The sequence below is a fragment of the Gopherus flavomarginatus genome, chromosome 11 (assembly GCF_025201925.1).
Source record: "Gopherus flavomarginatus isolate rGopFla2 chromosome 11, rGopFla2.mat.asm, whole genome shotgun sequence".
In the NCBI taxonomy this organism is placed as follows: Eukaryota; Metazoa; Chordata; order Testudines; family Testudinidae; genus Gopherus; species Gopherus flavomarginatus.
Window position 1 is genome coordinate 42,192,423 of NC_066627.1, and position 21,733 is coordinate 42,214,155.

Here is a 21,733-nt window from a genome sequence, read left to right on the forward strand (position 1 = left end):
CAACACTCAGCAACAATTTTATTTAAAATAAAAAAATTACACACAAAAGCACTACCCTGCTCAGGAAGAGTCCAAAAGCCTGAATAAATATGAAACAAATCAAAATCCTTCAAATGCCTACTAAATATTGCCAGTTCAAGTTAGTTGGTCCATAGTGCGGCAAAATGAAGAAAATTTATATTGAGTTTAAAATGCACAGAATTAAGCTAGGTTTAAGAGAAAAGGTACAAATTTAAAAAAAGTTTCTAATCACTAATTTGAGCATTGCAACTTTTATCACAAGATACATTATGACTACAGAAATTTGATCAAGTAGCAACATTTACTAATCTTTAGTTGAAATATAATTTCAGTTGTATGAACAATCTCCATGTGTAAAAAAAATCCACAAACCCTAATGGATTTGAGTTGTTTTTACAAATGTACTAACAAAGTCTCAAATTAAAACTTCATAGGTTTTAAGTAGAAAAAAATATTAAATAGGTACATTTTCTTTTGTTGCATTATACACACACATACAATCTTTCTTCTATATAAAATCTTATTGAAGTTTGTGTTCCCACTATATGGAGCACTGTTAAACTAAGAAAAGATCTAGTTTGTGTCACTTTAACACACAATATTCAATATGCAACTTTAGTATCACAGAAAAATGGCATATAACAGAAAATACTAAACAGGTGACATCTTACATTCTGAAAAATGACACAAAACAACATATGATTAGGATTTGGTCTGAAATGCCAAATGGACCCTTATGGCACCAGAAGTCAGGATTTCCGACCAGTAAATCATCAGTGCTGTTTCTTTAATGCTACATTTTGCACTTTTCCCTCCCCCTGAAGGGTGCCTTAGGACTTGTCTACGCTGGCACTTTACAGTCCTGCAACTTTCTTGCTCAGGGGTGTGAAAAAACACACCCCTGAGCACTGCAAGTTTCAGCACTGTAACGTGCCTGTATAGACAGTACACCAGCGCTGGTAGCCATGCTCCTAGTGCTGGTAGCTATGCCTCTCATGGAGGTGGGTTTTTTCGCTGCGCCATGACTACACAAGCCATGTAGGCAAGACCTTATTTTATGAGATTGATTCACTGATTCCAATGGAATTATCTGCAGAGTAATATGGTACTTGACTTCAGTACCGTTGGCAAAAATCTGACCTTTAGCGATAAGCTGTGGGAACTCAAGAATGGGACAGCACCAAGAATCTGTGGCCAGTACTAAGAGACAAGATTATCGAACCCTCTTCTAAATTCTGATTCCAGTCTTTCATTTAAAAGCCTTGTTTATAAGCAGACAATTATTTCAATAAGATATAAAGGAGGCACACAAAGCATTACATAGAAAATTAAAGGCAAAATACTGTGTTTAAATTAAAGGACACCCAAATAGTCTGTGATGCCATGCTTAATGAGTATTTTTGAAGCATGATTAGGCAACATTTTAAACATGTTTAGCAATGTAACAACTCCTGTAAACATATGAAGAAGTATCTCAGTCTCACTTCTACAATTCTATAAAGTTCCTCTAATAACATCAGGGAAGTTTTTCTTCTGAATTTCAAAATACATTTCTACTTTTCTATGAAGCTTTAATAGTCTACAAAATTACATGTTAAAATGCACATGTGGTTACAGTACCCTTCTGCATAGAGATTGTTTTCCTTTGTATTGTGATAGTGGATGAAAAATAAGCAAGCACATAGGGCTAAATTCTTCTGTCAGTTATTGGCATGTAACACTCAACTTCATATTTAAGGACAGAACTTGGGCCTCAGCAGGTAAGTACACTATTCAAAACTATTCAGTGACTTTTATTGTGAGAATTTTAAGATGCTGTTTAACTTTAAAAGTACCGTTTTAGCTCAGCTATCCAATAACTTTTTAACAGCAGTTTTCAAAACAAGTATTTTTATACAAACATTCATTTATACTTCAGACTTCAAGTAATAAAACTTCCATCTAAATCAAGTTATATCATTCAACTGCCCAAGACAAACATAACACCAACTTTGCTAGAACAAGCCATTTTGCTTAATTATGTGCTTGGTCCCAAAAGAGGTAGAGTTCATGAATCAAACCACTAAATTCCACCCAAGTAAGATTCACTAACATGTCTATCTCCTGCAACGTCTGCAACTTACCTAGGATAAAAACTGTTTTATATAAGTGTTCATTAAATACAGGAATTAGCTCTGAATATTAGGAGGTTATTTCATTTGAAAAAAACGTTCAGTCCAATGAAACTAACACGTTAGTGAAGCCCCAGCACATAACCTTCAGTCACAAGAATTTATAACTTCTCTCCAAGTTTTAATTTAAAAACTACCTAATATACAAATATACCTTTAAATAACAAATATAAGAATAAATATATTTCAACTTGGAGAGAAGTTTTAGTTTGCTTATTTCACTTAGACCTAGTAATTGATATAGCTGTATTCACTATTATTTCTCTACAAATGCTGCCGCTGCCATAGAAGTCCTCATGCTTCCTCTTGCTGAAGCTGTGAACTCCTCAATTTCAGCATTCAATTTACTGATTACCCATTCCAATGCTTCACGGCCCTGCAATTAAAAAAAAACACTTATTCACATATTTATGAAGAAAGGAAAGGTCTGTAAGTAAATGGCCAAGGCATCATATTTTCTTGAAGACTAGCTAGATCAAAACAATTGAAACAGGGGAGCCAAGAGTGAGCACAGATATACCTCCACTATTCATGCAAACCAGAAGATCTTTCTCCCAAGTCCCAGACTTCCCTTTAAAACCTTTATAGGGCTAAGCTATGAAAGACCATGGCTAATTAATTTTATTTGAGCCCAGGTGATGTTAAACATTTTTCTCTTTATACTCTGGATTTGAAATCTAAAATTAATTTCTGCTAGTATTCACTGACAGGCAGAAAACAAAAATGTAATTAGGTCTTGACAAAATGTATACAAGGTAGACAATGTGACTTTTTGCTTAACATACACACACAATTTTATAATCCACAAGCTATAGCTTCACACACCCCTGGAATCCTTTTGGACACCTAACTGTTGCTGGAATCTCAAACAGCTGATACTAATGATAGCCAAAACTGGTTAAAAGAATGCACCACATCTTACAGAAAAACCCCAAATCGTCACATGAGCCAGGTCTTTGGAAGCTCCAGGTCAGAATAACTGCATTGTACTATATACCTAGTCACAAGCATCCCCCAACAATACTGAAGTTGACTGAAGTTCCATAGGTAAGACTGAGTTGAGTTTTGCATGCAAGAGGGACTGAACCACTTCGTTACGTATGAAGATAAGGTATAGCATTTTCTTTCAGCACAGAATACATTTTTTGAAAATCTAACTGATTTGCTTGTAAATTATGAGTTTAATTTACTGTAGTGGACTTGAAGAAAAAAAGTCAAGTGTCTTTAAATCAGCTGAATCTGAGATTTACAAACACTTGTGCACTAATCATAATTGTATGGTTACTGCAAAGTGCAAATACAAGGGAGAGTTCTTGGGTGTCTTGCCTGTGTATTTCCATATGTTAATATACATGGACTTCTCACTACACTGGCTCTTAACAGAATAATGTGTTGAGTTCAAAAGCTGCAATCTTAAATTAAGGCCTTCCATCATACCGGCCCAACGTGAGTTTTTTTAAGATAAATTCTGTGTACGTTGACAGTCCTTAGAAACTATGATGCTGCCAACATCAAGGACGAAGCTACTGAGAAAGAGGAAACAGAGCATTCTCAAGAACAGGACCAAGGCTTCAGAGTTTACTCCACCAGAGATTAAAATTATCACAAATATTACAGTCTTCAGAATCAAGTGAAAACTCAATTCAGTTTCTCCCTCCTACAGCTGCAGTAAAAACCACAAGAAAGAAGACAAAGAAAAAGGTATAGAAAAAAGGAAGAGGAAAATCAGAAAATGAATAGTACAACAGTGAGAAAAGAGAACATTCACAAACAGTTAAAAAAAATTCACGTGACTGACAGATGGGAAGGCAAGGAGGAAAATTAGGTCTCTAGCTGTTTAGATTTGATTTCAAATTCTTTGGGAGACACTCATAACTAAAATGATGGGCACTATTATAAAAACTATAAGAGAGAAATACTAGCGGGGCCATAGATAAAATTGTTCTAAAAGGCAATAAAATTATCCAGCTTTGTCTTCTTGTCTCTGGCACCAGCAAATACAATGGATTATATTCTAAGGCTGAAATTTATCCCCATGCAGGAGGCCCACACAAAGCCTTACATGTCTCTTATTCCCCATTTTAAAAGACTTAAACTGAACCTAAGTTTCAGAGTAGCAGCCATGTTAGTCTGTATTCGCAAAAAGAACAGGAGTACTAGTGGCACCTTAGAGACTAACACATTTATTTGAGCATAAAGTACCACAAGTACTCCTGTTCTTTATACTTAAGTTGTCACATGAAACAATGTGCAGAGCATCTTTGTACTGAGGTGAATACTATGTGAAGTAGTATTTTCTTTAATTAGGGTTATATTTACTGCCTTTTCATTTGTCTCTCCCAAAGTTCTGTATTCTATGACAATATTAAAAGGCAGGGGTGACGAAGACCATGCATGTAACTAATAAATTAAGTTTTAGCAAACCAAAAGTTGATGAATTTAGTTTTTATAAAACTGAAGATGTAAATTAAATGAGACCTCAACACACACTGTTTCAACAAATAAAGCGAACAAAGTATCAAGGAAATCAGTGCAGTTTTTGTTTTTGTTTTGTAAAGATTTTCTTTAGTTTAGCAATGCTTAAATTGTGATTGCAAAGTTGATTCTGTCAAGCCTATGCTTCCCAACTGCTGTAGTGCAGTCCAGGACCTGTTTGGATTTCCAGAGGCTAGCTGACCAGTTACAGTAAAAAGAAGCAACTTTTTGCATCTGCTTCACATCTGCTGGATGTAAAATTTTGGATGGCACTTGAACTGGACGAATAGTAAACACATAGAACAGAACCAAAGTTCAAAGTGATCTGGAGATGCTAGCCCAGGCAGCATGGGGATAACTTGGTACTAATAAATATACAGTCAACGAGGAGAAAAAACCCAAAAGATTCAGAGAGATGTGATCAAGCAGCCACACCCATCATGCTAAAACGTGCTTATTTTTATTTTGTCATTTTAAATGTTAGGACAATATTAACAAAGTGCTATTGTTACGCTAGGGAAGGTGCAGAATCAGGATTGAGAGGTTGAGCGTGGAGATGCCTATCACAAGGTCTGTATTTCAAGAAATGATTCACACTACGATCCCTTTTGAAAAGCCCCGCCATATCTTTTTCAAAAGTAAACTAAATGCAGTATGAACAATGTAAAAAAAACAAAACCAACCTTAGCTTTTTTTTTTTTTTGAACTCCACAAATCAGGAAGCCAGAAGTCATAAAGAACATATATGGAGGAGTCATACTTACTTTATTCGCATTGGAAGAGATAGTGTTTTCCATTAATCCTTCTAGATAACTGCTGACACTGACACCTTTCACAGAGATTATTGCTTCTTGAGTCAAAATGGTTCTGAGTAAAAAAAAAAAAGTTCCTTTTATTTTTTCACATTATAAAAACAAATATTCTTTATAAAAATAGCTCCTCCCCCCACTCTCCAAATGCCCTTCTTCCACAGATCTACCTGGCAAAGCTGTTTCTCTCTCTTGCTTCCAGAATGCTGGAACAGAAAAGCATGTACACACTCCCCCCAATGACTAATTGTTTTGAAATGGGATATGTTGCTGTAAGGCTGGGTGTGCATGATTCTCTGTTCCAGCATTCCAGAAATAAGATACAGTAATCCCTACCCACCCACAAAAGTCCCTTACTACTTCTTCAATCCTAAATTCTCCATAATAAAGGGTAAAAGGGAGGGTCAACATGGATCTGCAGACGGACTACATTCAAAGAACAAAGGTCACCTTTCTCCCTTATGACAATGCCAGGACATATTCCCACTGAGAGAGACTAACTAGCAGCACCAATCTTCCAGGAGGGGGCTGTGGAATACTACTAGCTACAAAATGATAACACAGCTCTCCAAAAGGAGCAGCTAATCTGATCTACAATTACTTTAGTTAGTCTAAAAGAAATCCAGATGCAGACAGGTCTATGGTCTGTGTGCACTCAGGCTGATAGGAAAAAAAGATTAGAGACCCATGAAATTCCTTTTATTTTATTTAACAATTTTTCATGTTATTTTCCTGCAATTTTGTGTTATTTAATTTTATCTATTTTATCAACATGGGGGGAGGGGACATGGGTCTTGCAGAGGGAGGTCACAAAGCAAGCCTGCCCTGCACTCGCCTGGCAGTGGCATCATGATGACAGAGGGGTGGCTGGGCCAAACCTGAAATGGCACTGAGAAACCATGCATCAAGTCGCAACACCCCAGAGCAAGGAGCTGGGCCCAGCCCCATGGGACAGTAGCCATAGCTGCAGGGTGAGTTTTTTGCTTTATATGTTGTTTTTCATTTTATTTCATATTTGTAAAAAACACAGGACTCTGGAAATGAGAGACAGTTGAGAGATCAGGGATTTTTATACCCTTCATTTTAAAATGCTGAAACAGGGGCATATGCTCACTCCCTGAGCAGCTGCTTTGAAATGGACTCCACTGTCCTAGGGAAGGGCATGCAATCTCATAGTGGGGATTTGCAGAAGCAATGCCATTAAGGATAATGTAAATTTATTTTATACTCTTCTAAGGTGCAATCTTGAAGACAAATATACACGTGCTTACTTTTCTGGCTCTTGAGGATGTGGTTTATAGATAAGCCTCTCATCTACTGATACCAGATTTGTAAATGAAATCTATGGAATAAAATGAGTTAGATTCTTATCAAATAAATAAAAAAGCTTCATTAAGAAGATGCAGTAAATACAACTAGAACAACCTAAGACCTTAACACTCAAATATCTAATTTTAAACACCATCTTTCAATGTGGTATTCTAATTTAATACTCTAAAATTACAGCTGAAATACTATTTAATGAAACTGGTATAAACGTACATAAAAGAAATAAATCCTAAAGTTCAAGCTTGCTAAACTACTTTTTCTTCTTATGTCCTTCAGCATACACTGTCAAGAACTGCGTGCGTGCGTGTGTGTGGGGGGGAGAAGATAGCTCAGGGGTTTAAACACTGGCCTGATAAATCCAGGCTTGCGAGTTCAATCCTTGAGGGGCCACTTGGGAATCAGGGGCAAAATCAGTACTTGCTCCTGCTAGCGAAGGCAGGGGACTAGACTCAATGACCTTTCAGGGTCCCTTCCAGCTCTATGAGATAGGTATATCTCCATATATTAAGATCACAAAAGGATTTTAACAACAACCATGTACAAACGATATACAGTACTGAGCAAAGTACTACACAGTAAGGTAGCAGCAATACGACAAGAATTTTTGAAACAAGGTGGGATGCTTTGTATATACTAATCATTTCTAGTACAGGTGTTTCATAACAAAGCTGGCAAAAAAGTTCCTTTACTATAATGGGCTATAGAAGGTTGAGAATATGAGGTATGCTATTTTCAAGATAAAATTTTCTCTTTCAAACTGTTTATACAATTTAAACATGTCAGTCAACTAGTGACTTTCTAGTATTATTGATTAAAGAAATTACAATACTTACATTACTTGACTTAAGTTCCATTGTTTTTTCCACAGGATCAACTACAGAGTGTTCTTGAACGTATGTCTTTGTTCTGCAAGCACCGATGAGCTACAAGAAAGACACCCAAGATTATACACGCAAACACACTGCAGTAACTATTCTGAAAAGGTTAAAGATTTGTATTTACTTTTCTCCTTTCATTTCAACATACTATGGAATATCAAAGTAAACATTACTATGCTGAATAAAGAGTAAGAAATGCGACTAGCCTTAAAATGACAAAGTTGGTATTTATTTCCTGCTTAAAATAGGTATAATTTAATTCAATTTCTTTAAAAGAACGCCATCAGTTTGAAATCCATCAATTTAAAAAAAAGCTAGAAGTCCCACTGTTCTTCCCTCTGACAGTTTTAAAACCACGTGCTCCTATCAGAAAAACATTCTCGCTCATTATGCTGCAAAAAAGCTGCAGAATGATTATATAGGGGAAAGGGTGAATTTGTCCATAGATAGTTGTCAAATGTGCAGGGAAAAATAAAATTTTTCTATAATTCTTTTCAGTTATAGCAACTGTGTTACTTTTAACAACTGCAGGTAAAACAATTTATACTGAAATGTGATTTAAGTTAACATCCTTTTAAACTTTGGAAAAGTATGCAATAGGCTAAACTATATTATCTACTACTTACAAAAACAGAATTCTGTTAATCATTTAAAAGTAACATCACAAAAAATCAGAAGAATGCTGTTCTCTCAACTAGATGAGAAATAAGTGGCATGGTTTCCCAAGTCCAACCTTATTCTACCAGAACATAAAATAGGAGCACTGGCTATTAAAAGGAAATACTACTACTCCCTTACTCCCAACCTTTGTCTGTCTCGTCTGTCTGTCTGTCTTGAACTCGAGGCAAGAACAGTCTTTGACAATGTTTATGTAAAGTGCAACAATGGGATCTGATCTTAATTTATGGGGTATTTAAAACTGATGATAAATAAGGAAGCATGTGGTTCTTCCACTAAGCTAATAAAGAAACTCTTATCATGAGGAAAGCCATGTTAATACACTGGGAATGATTTATGTACCTTTCAGGACCAAAGTATACTACAAAACTTCTTCAAGGATCAAACCATAGCAGAAGAATGTCAGTGTACCTGACAATCCAATACAAATTTGCCATTTTTAGGAACAGGACACCTTAAGAGAACAGCTGTTAACCAGATTACTGCTGCTGCTTTTCAAGTAACCAAGCAATAAGATACAAGAGTTGTTGCTGCAATACAAGACATGAAAGGTCATATTGGGCTTTACCCCCACCTGCCTACACAAAGCAAGATTTAGATACAAGAGCAGCTTCTGTGCTTGAGGGTAGGTAAAGTTACTGCTCCCGCCTAATGCCACAGGGACATAAATAATTGTAAAGGAGATAGGGACATGGGATGGCACTAAGGAATGGTGCAGTACGTATGATCCCCCAGGCCCTGTGTTGTCCCAAGAAGAGCTGAATTATATAGTGTTTTGATTTATAAAAATGAGATAACTCGTACGTACTCTCTCTCTCTCATCTTCTAATAATGTACTTACTGATTTTACGATAGAAGGCATCCCCCATTCTGTACTGAGCAGTCTATGGCTATGCAACTTTCCACTGGGGTCTATGTGTCTGTCTAGTACATCAACTCCAATCACACTAGGGTTCATGGGATTTGGGTATTTCTGCATAGCAGCTGTTGTAACTGTTTCCCAGGGGTGGCTGACAAAATAAATCAAAATTAACACATTTATATATTACATACATTAGTATAACGAAAAAGATGCAGTTTACAGTTTGCTTTAAAAATACAGGTAAAAAACATATTCAGTTGAAACAATACATAAACAAACCAAATAATTATTTGTGGAATACCAGAGTATTGCACATTTCTTAATTAGTGGCTTTACTGTAACACAGCAGTTCTCAAACTGTGGGTCATGACCACATTTTAATGGGGTCACCAGGGCTGGCTTAGACTTGCTGGGACTTGGGGAAGCCTGAGCCCCACAACCCTAGGCAGCGGGGCACAGGTTACAGGCCCCCTGGCTGGAGATGAAGCCCTGGGGCACGGGTTTTGACCCCTTCCTCGCCCGGGATGGTGAGGCTCAGGCTTTGCACCCCCACTCCCCCCGGAGCAGTGGGACTAAGGCAGACTCAGGCTTCGCCCCCCCCGCTCCTGGGGTCGCGTAGCAATGTTTGTTGTCACAAGGGTGTGGCAGGGCAATGGGGTTTCAGAACCACTGCCCCACCTGAATTAACAGCTATGTAAGACCATGATAATTTCACCGACCTCCCAAACCGCAGAGATCTTTTTCACTGGACCGACGGCTGCTGGCGGAAGGGACAAGCCTGCGAGCTCCAGAGCTCTCCTGCAGCTCCGCGGAGCTCGAGGCTCGTCCCTTCCCCCTCGCCCGCCTCCTACGCCGCGCACCCACAGTTAGCTACGGGCCCCTTGGCAAGAACCTTCTCCCCCCGGCCCTCGCAGACCCCCTGCCACAGGCTGCTCGGGTCTCCGGGCCGCGGCGCTGAGGGAGCCCCCGAGGCAGGGGCTTTGCCTCCACAGAGCGGCAGCTGCTGTGCCGGCGGGCCCCCCTCGTCGCTCTTCACACCGCCCCGGCTGGGAAACGAGCCTCTCCACGCGGGCCCAGGCCCCACCCGGGTCGCTCACCCCCCGCACGGCGCGCGCGTGGCCCCGCGGCCGTTCCCCGCCGCCGCCGCCCTTACTCGAAGACATGCTCCGAGGTCCAGATCTTCATGGTGCCGGCGGTGACTGGCCCGGGGCAGGCGGGCGGGCGGTGCTGCGGCCGCGCGTCTTCCCCTCACGCGACGCCCCAGCGAATAGAATGGAAGCCAGAGCCGGCGGCGGCCCCTGCGCCTGCGCCTGCGCCTGCGCCGTGAGCAGAGGCGCGGTAGGCCCTGGTGGGAGACGGGGAGGGCGAGGGAGGATACGCCCCTCTCCAATCTTACGCTCTTGCGTCAGTGTGACATCAGAAGCGAAGCGCCACTCGTCGGACGGACACGCAGTTGGCCACGTGCTGCGCTGGCTCCCCGCCCCAGACAGACGCGCGCGCAGGCGACTGTCTCGTGACAATAATTGCACTCAGGACGCATGCGTACCGTGTAGGCCGGCTAACCTCGCAAGACCCTATCCCCCCCTCGTGGGTGTTTCTCGCGCATGCGGCTGCGCCGCCTTGGCAGCGACCCCTGCTGTCACAGAGCGTGGTGCTCCCCGCGCTGGCCTGGCGGGGGCGGTGTGTGGAGGGAGGCGCGTGGGGCCCAGCGTGGGAGGGAAGACAAGTCCCTTCAGCGTTGCACGGAGGCGGGAGGGGGTGCACGCTGCAGTGTAAGGGCCTAGCTCTTTATCACCAGCTCGGGCTCTGCGCTGCAGGGGGGGGGCAGGCAGGACTTGTCCAGCCCCTGGCTGCAGCACAGCTCGCTCGCCCTCTTACACAACCAGCGCCATTGGCCTCTCGGGGCAGCCTTATGTGCAAACTCCAGGCAAGGGGGTGTGTGTTACCTATTGCAAAGTTAACGGACTCCACCACACGTGACGCATAGGAAAAGCTGGCAGTTAGGATGCAGAAGGTTCATTTTAAGCATGAAGGGAGCAGCTGCTCTCAAAGCTTATATGGAAACATCAGATTGAACGGGGGCAGGGAAAGCATAATTATGAAATTACGTTTATACAAAAAGCAAACTACTCTAATTAGTGGCAGCAGCTGCTTTATTTCTAAAAGTGAATTAACCATTTAAATATTACCTTCAGGACTGAAGCTGTTTTCCCCACCACCTCTCAATCCTGAGCCTTAAGACGCCCACTAGTGTTTTTTTTCTTTCCAGCATCACAAAAAGTTCTCTAGTTTAGTGTCTAATACTTCCCACTCCTGTTCATTCTGATAAACTGAATTCCTAACCGAATTAAAAAAAATCCAGCCATCTCAAAAAAGCACAAGTAGTCAATATTACAGAGCGAGAGTGTCTTCTCTTGGAAGCACAAGTTTATTGTTCAGCTGCTTTATAAACTGGTGGGAAAATCCTCCTTGAATTCTTCTTAACCCATGGATGTTTTATTATTTCTTTAAGAGAGAGCCTCAACGAAGGAGTGCGCTTAAGTGTTTTTGAAATAAGGTCCTTGGCACCATCAGGCACCCCTGTGGGAAATGTGAATTTAACCTTGAAATTAAAAACAAAACAAAAAAGACACACAATATTAGTTCCACAAGGTAACAGCCGGTATGATGCAAGTACAATGAATTGTATATCACCACCTAGGAGCCTGTGTCATGGACCAGGACCCCAGTGCACTAGGTGCTGTACAAACAAAATGAAGGGGTTGCGGGGAAGATTACTCTAGATAGCTTGCAAAGGTTATCAAACTATATGACAAACTGACACAGGAGACACCATTGGTCAGTACAATAGACTATGGTCTCAGCACACTAGCCACCAAGCAGTCGTCAAGTTTTTTGTAGTCTTCACAGCTACAAAAACTACTGCTTAATGGGTAATGAGTGATGTAACAATATTACCAAAGCCAGGTAATTCCATGATAGTAAATTAGGGTCTTCAAAAAAAGACTACGAACATGCAAGACTGTTATTGACAGTTAAGATTTGGAATGCATATAAGTCTGATGTCATAAGTTATAACCCAACTATACGCTAACAACTGAATTTCAATGAAAAGTAAGATTCTTTGTGTGCTCCAGAATTACATTGTAACATCTCCTATACCAGATCATTGTCACAGCAGCCACAGAATAGATCAAATCACAAGAACTTTATCTGATATACTTCTAACCCTCATTAATGTGCAAAATAAGATAGATATTTCTGGCATAGTACACTTCCACTTATCTGCAATACAGTGTGCACATTAGAGTCCCAGTCAAGGACACTAGCTGATAGTGTTCACTGGAATAAATTGGTTGGCTGCTTAATTTTAAAGAGACGTTTTGTACTGAGCAGTGTGGAAGACAGAATTAATGAAGGAGAGTAATCTTCATTGAATAAGGCCAGTATTAGAACCAACTGGTACATTTTGTACCTATATCCCTAGTTTTCAATATATTTATCTACATTTGTTCATCCCCCTCCTCCACCATGTCAATTTTGCAGATAGAAAAGAAATCACAGACTCAGTCTTGCTCCCATTCAGATCAATGGCAAAATTCCAGTAGATTAGTATGGGTACAAGACAAGGCCCCAGATCTATATCCAAGATGATCTACTGTTTCAGATTAGGTAGTTTACATCTTCTTGTCACCACTTTTCACCCTAAATTCTGTACAAAAAAGGAGCAGCTGTCTGAAACACACCTAACACTAATTTAGATGTAACAGTTTTGCCACATGTATTGCCAGATGAAGTGCCACAGTACGTTTGTGCTATTTTTAGTAACTAGGTAGCACAATTGATGAGTAGTTTGTTAAAAGGGAGAGCCTCGCATTACTATTTAAGGACTCTTGTTGATTTAAGAATGAGTCTATGTGCTCTGAAGGCATCTTTATCCAACCCTGCTCAACTACAGACTTTGAAGAGGGAAATGGTAACCAGGATTTTCTCCTAATGAACAATGTTATTTTGACATTGTTTTGAATATTTTAACTGGGAATGTCAGGGGTCCTAATGAATACAGAGATGGTATCAAACAGGATGCCCAGTTCTGTGTAATGCACTCTGACAGTGCTTTACCAGTCATGTTTGATGCCAACAAAATCAAAACCCAAGCAGTGTCTGATTCTAAAGAAGAGAATTTATTGGCCTGGTTATCAGCGGTGCTGACAGTTGTGAGTTCCTAGTCTAATCTTTTATATGATTAGGTTATTTGTAGGCTCCCCAGAATTTGATTTTTTATATAATTCAATAAGTATCTAATGTTTAAGCTTTTTTCCATTTTTATCAATTTAAATTTTCACAGTTGCAGAAAATTATGGGAGGGTGGGAAATCAGACAATTTAATGACAGATGGCAAGATTCAAAAAGTTAAATCTTTATAACCATTAAAACACAATTTGTCAACATCAGTCAAAATATACAAAGTAAATATCCTTAAAGCAGAAAGTTCTCAAGCAGCATTTTTCTTATTTTGCCTATCTGTAAACTTTGATCAATTAAGCTATTATTTCATTAGTTTGCGCATACCATGAAATCAGCTTTCACTGATTAGAAAAAAAAATCCTTCTGGGGCTAATTATTTGTTTGCCTGTGGGAGTAGATTCTTTGCTCTCAAAACCAAGTAACTTCTTCCATGGATTTAGGAAAGCTTACCTCTGCAATTCTTTTATATGTTTCATTGCGGGTGGGTGCTTCAAATGGCGCATACCCCACAAGACATTCAAAACACAGAACACCAACACACCAAACATCAACATTTTCATCATGGGTTCTCCCATCAATCATTTCTGGGGCAAGGTAATCTGTCGTGCCACAAAATGTTGTCCTCCTGTTTAAAAAATAAATCACCAGTCATTTTGTTGCATTAAAATAAGGTAGAGTAAATTTATCAATAACTGATTTACTACGTACATCCACACCCAGTTTAGAACTTTACGGGCCAGACTTGGACCCACTAGAATCTGAGCAGTTTTGAAGATCTTGCCCTAAGTAGGATGTCAGCTTTGTTGCCTAGGTGTGGGGAAAGTAGATTAGCTTCTGTCTCAATCCTAGGAAGTGCTTTTCTTACCCAGCAATTAACTTTCTGACCAATTGAGGCCCAAACTTTCAAAATTGTGTATGCAAGCTGGGTGACTCTGTGTGTACAGTTTCTTAAGTTTCAGTCTAAAGGAATAGTTTTGACTGGGGACTAGACATAACTCCTGAAGCCAAAGATCTAGGTTAGGTCGAACAGAAGCTACATGAAGGGTTGGGCTGCCGAGTCAAAAACATTCTCTTAGTGCTTCATGAAAGACAAGAGGCACTTATATGGCTCCATGACAGTAATATTTCAGACTATAGTCTGTGTCGCAAGAATCTTTGGAAAAAAATAAAGATTCTAATACCTAAGAAAAGCCCTATGCATGGTTTTGCATTCTTTCCTCAAAGTGCCAGTCAAGGCATAGAGATAGCCAGCCTTGAAGGAGAGCTTCTCTCAGCTGTTGGTCCCGGGGCTGCTGACAGACCTCCTCTCTGCTCATGCTGTCTCAAGGACCATGTAGTGGAAGCAAAGCAGGACACAAGGAACATACTTTTCATGCCTTTGTGGAGGCCCTGAGGATTCATTTCAGTGTTCAAGGGACCACACAACCTTGAACCAATCCTGCTCCTCCTTGCTCACCATCAGTGGTGTCACAATCCAGTGATTGTCCACAGTTCATTTCTTTGGAGACAATTATGTGGCATCAGTGAATCAAGATGAGAGAATTAGGATATTAGACAGATTTTACTAAAATGTCAGTGGAGGAGCTGGAAATACAGGACAGTTGAATAGAGACTGAATCCTTATCGTAGTGGTCTTACCACTGAAAAGAGGAGTCAGACTCACCTGAGTGACGGAGCATGCACGGACCAGCCAAAGTCTGCTAACTTCAGTTCCCCTTTAAGTCCTAGCAGGAGGTTTTCAGGCTTGATATCTCGGTGGATCACTTTCTGAGCATGGCAGTATATCAGAGCATCAGATATTTCTTCTACATACTGCAGAATGTGCCTCACCCAAGAGAATTACACAGTCAAACACAGTTTATGTAGTGGTTTTCTATAGGAAATACGACTTAGCCATTTAGTAAGTTAAATACAAACCTTGTTGTGGCTCAGCAGTGAGTGATTTGGTTTGATATTTACCATGGTTTGAGCATTGGCCTGCTAAATCCAGGGTTGTGAGCTCAGTCCTTGAGGGGGCCATTTAGGGATCAGGGCAAAAATCAGTACTTGGTCCTGCTAGTGAAGGCAGAGGGCTGGGCTTGATGATCTTTCATGGTCCCTTCCAGTTCTATGAGATAGGTATATCTCCATATATTTAGGGGGAGGGATAGCTCAGCTGTTTGAGTATTGACCTGCTAAACCCAGGGGTGCGAGTTCAATCCTGGAGGGGGCCATTTAGGGATCTGGGGTAAAAATATGTCTGGGGATTGGTCCTGCTTTGAGCAGGGGGTTGGACTAGATGACCTCCTGAGGTCCCTTCCAACCCTGAGATTCTATGATTGTTTTGATATTGCTTATAAGAGTGGCTTAGAAAGCTAATGGTAGTACTATATAAAATCAGGGATAGATTACTGAAACTTTGAAGATTAGAAAGAAGCCATGCCACATCTTGGCAATTCCTGGCTCTATCCAGGAACTGGAACATTGGCAGTCACACAAGACACTTTGTGAGCAAGATATTTCCAGCTAGTTTTACTTAGGCAAGATGATTTGTTCTGCATACAAACGCAGCGTGTTACGTCTACAGTGCATACATTATTGTTCCAAGATGAGATTCCATTCCCCTTCACAAAACATAAGCAGCATCAACACTTTACTCACCGTGGCAGTTCTAGTCTCCTCAAAATGCTCATGTTTTTGCAACTCTTTGTACAGCTCCCCTCCCGGAGCATATTCCAACATCAGGTAGATCCGTGTTCTGTCATGAAAGTAGTTATAAAATCTCAAAATATTTGGATGTCTAAAAAAAGCCAGAAAGGTCATGTTTGGTAGTTGAAAATCAAACAAGTATCACAACACTGAAGCCAGATGTTAAGCTAGTTTCTTGATTCCCACCACCACATTCCTATTCAGTTGGATCAGGAGTGTTATGAAAGCTTGCACATGTGGGAAAATAATAATCCCATGGTTTAGTTGGTCTAGTGATGAATTAAATGGATCAGATATGTAAAAAACAGTCAATACGTTACTAACAGAATGACAATAGGACAACTGAAGTTAAGTAGCATTGGCTGCTGATTTAACAGGAGTAGAAGCCATGCTGTAGAAATGGTGCTTGTTATTTCAGAGGTCTGTGCGGGAAAGGTTAGAGAATTCCCCCCAGGGTTAGTGTGATGGATTTGGAACAGCTCTGTGACAATTTATGAATGCTGTATGTGACCTGGCTTTTGGCATGTTTACTGCACTGAGTTTATTTGATAATAGGATTGTCAGGAAATGCAGGAAGCCAGGACAATTGCCCAGATGACAGACTTTCAGCAAGCACCCAGAAATATGGACTTTAATGTTACTACTCCCACTCTTCTTGAGCTACCTGAACTGGTTTAACTATGCTCAGAAAACACAGGAGAGCAATAAGACTTGGGGCTGGATAAAGAGTCACTCAAGAGAGGGAGGGTGAAGCCAAGCTCCAGAAGTTGAGAGCCTGGGATATTAGACCTGAGTACAGTCTCTGCTAAGGACGGCAAGCCTTTAAGGCAAGACAGATATGTAGGTAGCCCTTTTGTTGCTTTAACAAACTTTTGTCTTATGGTTTGTTCATGCTGTTAAGATTAAACTCTTTCTACTAGTCACAAGCTCCCAAAAGGGAAGAACTGCAGGTACCCAACCCTACTTGGGCCTATTGGGGTGAGCACAGATCATACACAGGGTACTGTCACCTAGGAGTTGGTGGGAAAAGGGCACTAGGCCTAACACCTGAAGGGGGTGAACTCAGCTCAGAGAAGGGCTCAGAGGCAGTCAGCCTTGTAACTGTGGCAGTCAGGAATTAGGTTAGTCAGAAGCCTGCTGAGATTGGCACAACTGAACCACGTTAGAAATCAAGACATCTCAGCTTTCCCAATGAGATCCTCTTTAGTTCACAACTGAACAGTGATCAGAATTAGGACCCTCAAGATTCTAGCCTTAAGTAGATGACTGAAAAAGGCAATGGAACAATTTCTTGGGGGCATGGGTGGAGAGTGAGGCCCGCCAGCAGCACACGATTTTGTTTGCTGTATATTTCTTAGAGGATAGCAATTATCTGTGTAGTTTGTAGGGATAGATCTCAGATTTTCCTCACTCCTATGACAAACTAATGAGGGCACTTCTACCTTCTTTCCCATTTCTCAAGTTCACCAGTTCAGGTTAAGTTGTTTTGAAGTAAGGTAATCACGTTTTCCACTTTTCTGTATCACCAAAAAGGCAACCCAGAAGACTGGCTCCAGTTTGTTGAGCTTGCCACTAGGGTGGTCTAGAATGAACTGCTGTCTGGTTTTTGCTAAAATGGAGGGTGCGAAGACTAAGTCAGCCAGGGATACCAGCATTCCTCAGACTGTTAGTTCCACTCACTGGTTATTTTATGTACTTTCAGCACAGGTTCTTACCTGAGATGACTCAGAATTTCTATTTCTCTTCGGAGCTGGTGCTCCAGTTGTGATTTCTCAAGGGCAGACTTGAAGATGACTTTTAAGGCTAGGATGAAGTGGGTATTTTGTTCACGAGCCAAATAAACGGTTCCAAATCTACCTTTCCCAAGTGGCCGCCCAATTTCAAAGTCATCAATGCACCACATTTTCCTGCATGCAGAATAAGAATCAGTATTAAATTATAACATTAGTAATTCCCACTAATGGAGAAATATCAGTCAGATTCAATCTTAGTGTAAAACAGATGTCACTGCACCTGCTTAGCCCTATCATGAGGGTGTCAGTATATTTCAACATGCTTAAGTTTTGTGTTTACTAAATTTAGATATTTGATAGAATATAAGTGAATGAGTAGACAAAGTTACTGAAGACAGCCAATGCAGCCTAAAACAGAGCCTTTCCCCAGTGTAAGCCCTCCATGCTAAAATAGTCCTACTATTTTAGCAGCAAAGAATCCTGTGGCACCTTATAGACTAACAGACGTTTTGGAGCATGAGCTTTCGTGGGTGAATACCCACTTCCTCAGTGGGTATTCACCCACGAAAGCTCATGCTCCAAAACGTCTGTTAGTCTATAAGGTGCCACAGGATTCTTTGCTGCTTTTACAGATCCAGACTAACACGGCTACCCTCTGATACTACTATTTTAGCAAAGTAAATGTGTATAAATAAAGTCTTGGTAGACTCAATTCTAATTACCAAGTTACTGAAAAAAAATAGAGCTCAGGTTATCAAGGTCATACATGCACCTGAATGTGCAGTGTGCTGAATTTGTATATGCAAATAGATAGCTGGATACTTGACTGCCCATGTATGCTCACATCTGCCATGATTTCACATACAAGTGTCTGCACTTTTGCATATGCACATTTCTGAAAAATCTAGGCCTTAAATACTATTCTCTGCAATGTAAGATATAGTTCTAAATATCTTAGGGGAAAGGCCCTTGAAATATCTGTATCTTTTAAACCCAACTCAGGAAATTGGCAAGACAATTCTTACATAGAAAAAAAGCTAGTAGTTTTGTAGTATCTAGAGGTTTGGGATGATCTGGAGACTTCTACAGCAAACAATATTAATGCTCCAGAAGCAGCATACTGAGATATTTTCTGAATAGTTACCTGGGCAGCTGAGAAACAGAAGTACATTTGGCGTCCATTTTTGAATCATTTTCCTTGTCTGTAAAACAAATGCCTCAGCTTTAGAACAGAAATGGTCTTTCTATGCTGTAGCTTGTACAGTGGATCTGAGAGCTTTTGGATGGATGAATGGGGGAAGGAAGTCTTCACTGAGTAGGAATTCTACAATGAAAACAGCCCTAGGAATGTTTGGACATAGTGTTAGACAAAAGGTCACCCACTAATTGTGGTGGCAATAAAGTGCAATTTAAAACAAAAGGATGAAGATGGAAGGGGTGGGTGAGTAATGACCAGAGCGCAGAGGAAAAACACTGATTGCTATTTCATGATGGAAGGGGACTGAAGAAACTGGCATACCCAGGCAACTCTTGCATCCTTGAATAGGAAGATGATCACTGAAACTACCAGCATGTTTAATGTAAAAGTCAAGGGGGAATATCAGACTGTCCTTAAAGGAAAATTGCGCCTAATTTTATTAATCAGTCTAAAGGTGTCTGGAGCACAATAAGCAATTATCTCTGGGCCAATTTCTGCCTCTTCGTACATGGAGCTCCAGTTGACTAGGAATAAACACTCCATTAAAAAAGTTTCAAAGGCTCATTTGTATCTTTGTAGAAGGTCCTGTGTCTTTTGTACCATTAAATACTGAGAGTTCTTTTTAAGGCTGAACTTCCCTTTACATATTACTGACATTTGTATTGTTTCTGCCTTTCTTTATAAAATAAGAGACCATGAACTGGGAAGCAACACTTCTTTGCTCAGGAACTAATTGAAACTGAGTTATTGACAGGGTGGAGCAGCCTATCCTTGCCTGGTTTGTTGTAGTTCAGCTAGGCTGCTTTTGACCACCTGAAAAAGCACCATTATTTCAGTTACTTCTGCTGTTGTCACCTGGCTTACAGGATTTTTTTAAGCAAAGAAAGCATTTCACAAGGTTCTTGGTGCACATAAACTACTTAACAGTGGAAGTTATAGGACTAGTGCCTACATCTGAAGCTTTCAGAGCCAGTCAAGTCTCAACCAGATTTTTAATAGAAGTAGAGAATCCTATTTCACTCTCCCACCACCAAAGAAGTCACTGGCCAAATAACTGATAGATTACTCCTTGACCAATTTCAACTCCACTACCCTGACTCTATTTTTTTGAAGTTATGGTTGAAATTGTAAGCAGTTCTTTGGCAAGTGGGTGACCCCTTCAGGATGTCTGGGAACTGGAAAATTCCTATTTCCACATAATCTGTGGGATGAGTCCAGCTATGGTTTGAGTAAGCAACATACCCTTAGACTCTGATCCTGCTTTGGCTTTGCTTATGATATTCTTGATTGTTGGAGAAGATGACCCCTTGCAGGAAAACACTGAAATGCAGGAACTACTCAAATGTTTTCTCATGTTCTTTTGGTCCACATCTGAGCTGCTTACAGTCATTGGCCTTGGAGACAACTTCAACAGTGAAAATCCAAGAGATAAGAACACCATGAGGTTAGATTAAAAATTCTTTGGGGCAGGGACTCTCTTTTTTGTGTGTGTAGTCAGTCCACTGCTCTCTTCACCTGGCTGTTCTCCATTTCCCCTCTGATTTAAATGCCTGCCACTGCCCAACCCCCATCCTAACATCTCACTTTCAGGAAGTTTCCTATTAGCATGGATATAATGGGGTAAGAATGAAACTAGAATTCTTTGGCCTCCATGCTGTTTCAGGAGTGGTTACTGATTTTGGATACTTAATTTTAGAACAACCTCAATTTTTCTGCACCCTCCCTCTGAAAATCAGGCCCTTTTAAAGTGTCCCAAGCTGGGTACCTATAATCACATCAAAATCTTAGGCTATCCTTTGCAAGCTGCTATGTTCCTCCATTAGTCATCATGAGCATTTAGCAATTTTACCCAATCACTTTCACCTGGTAAGATAGACCAGATCTCATTTAATCAGACACATGCATTTCACAAGAGCTGAGGCTTTAACAAGAAAATAGGCACAACAGTCACACATAAATCTGCTCTAACAAGCACTTTATAGATATCAAATGGACTAAAGCTTGGCCAGAAACTAAGCTGCATTTCTGCAGTTTTAGGTAGACAAGTTATTATTTAAGAGCATTTTATAAGAGACTGCCCAAAGGCATTAAAACCTTCTACATGAGTATTTTAGGATTCATTAACATATATACTAAGTGAATACTGTTTTATTTCCAATACAATAGCAAAATACACCTATATTAAAACATGGATGCCCACAATTAAGGGTTTTTGTTTGTTCCGGGACCCTTGATAGCTTTCTAATGAAACAGCTAAAGTAAAATAAATAGACCAGATTGGCAGCACTCCACTGGATCTCCATTCTGACCTTCAGTAGATTTTTCTCCATAGATCATCCCCCTCTTTTCCACCCTCACCAGCTAGCATTGGAAACACAAATTAGTTCTAAAAGCGCCCTTTATATAGAAGGCCAGGGTCATGTGACACTCCTTAGGTCTTAAAGTCAGACTCCCCACATCTGATTTCTAAACTGTGAAACTGAGGCACAGAAAGAAGCAGTGACTTGCCCAGGGTCACACAGTAAGTCAATCACAGAGCCAGAAAAAGGATCCAAATCTTGTTCCAGGCTTGTGCCTAATGTTAATATAATATAGTTAGATTTAGAAATGGGCCAAGGAATGGACAGCGCTTTAGGGAAGATT

General features: G+C 40.4%; 2 protein-coding genes across 2 annotated transcripts; both read right to left on the reverse strand.

Annotated features, from left to right (window-relative positions):
* On the reverse strand, positions 1 to 10,528 carry PRELID3B (PRELI domain containing 3B). Its single transcript, XM_050917828.1, is given in 7 exon segments — positions 1 to 2,499; positions 2,502 to 2,568; positions 5,432 to 5,534; positions 6,748 to 6,818; positions 7,639 to 7,728; positions 9,203 to 9,371; positions 10,377 to 10,528. Coding segments are annotated over 7 exon segments (621 nt in total). The 5' UTR covers positions 10,409 to 10,528; the 3' UTR covers positions 1 to 2,410.
* Positions 10,529 to 11,651: 1,123 nt separating this feature from the next.
* On the reverse strand, positions 11,652 to 21,393 carry LOC127031077 (aurora kinase C-like). Its single transcript, XM_050917810.1, has 8 exons — positions 21,364 to 21,393; positions 20,333 to 20,495; positions 19,037 to 19,094; positions 17,875 to 18,066; positions 16,112 to 16,250; positions 15,135 to 15,283; positions 13,922 to 14,096; positions 11,652 to 11,825 (listed from the first exon to the last, which is right to left on the reverse strand). The coding sequence occupies exons 1-8, from the start codon at positions 21,391 to 21,393 to the stop codon at positions 11,652 to 11,654; spliced, it is 1,080 nt and encodes a 359-aa protein (XP_050773767.1).
* Positions 21,394 to 21,733: the final 340 nt, after the last annotated feature.

Coding starts and splice junctions, on each gene's coding strand:
- LOC127031077 (XM_050917810.1), bottom strand. CDS start 21,393: ATGGAGATCCAGTGGAGTGCTGCCAATCTG. Junction 19,095..20,332: donor AGCAGGATCAGAGTCTAAGG/GTATGTTGCTTA, acceptor TTTGTTTTACAG/ACAAGGAAAATGATTCAAAA. Junction 11,826..13,921: donor CATATAAAAGAATTGCAGAG/GTAAGCTTTCCT, acceptor TTTAATTTCAAG/GTTAAATTCACATTTCCCAC.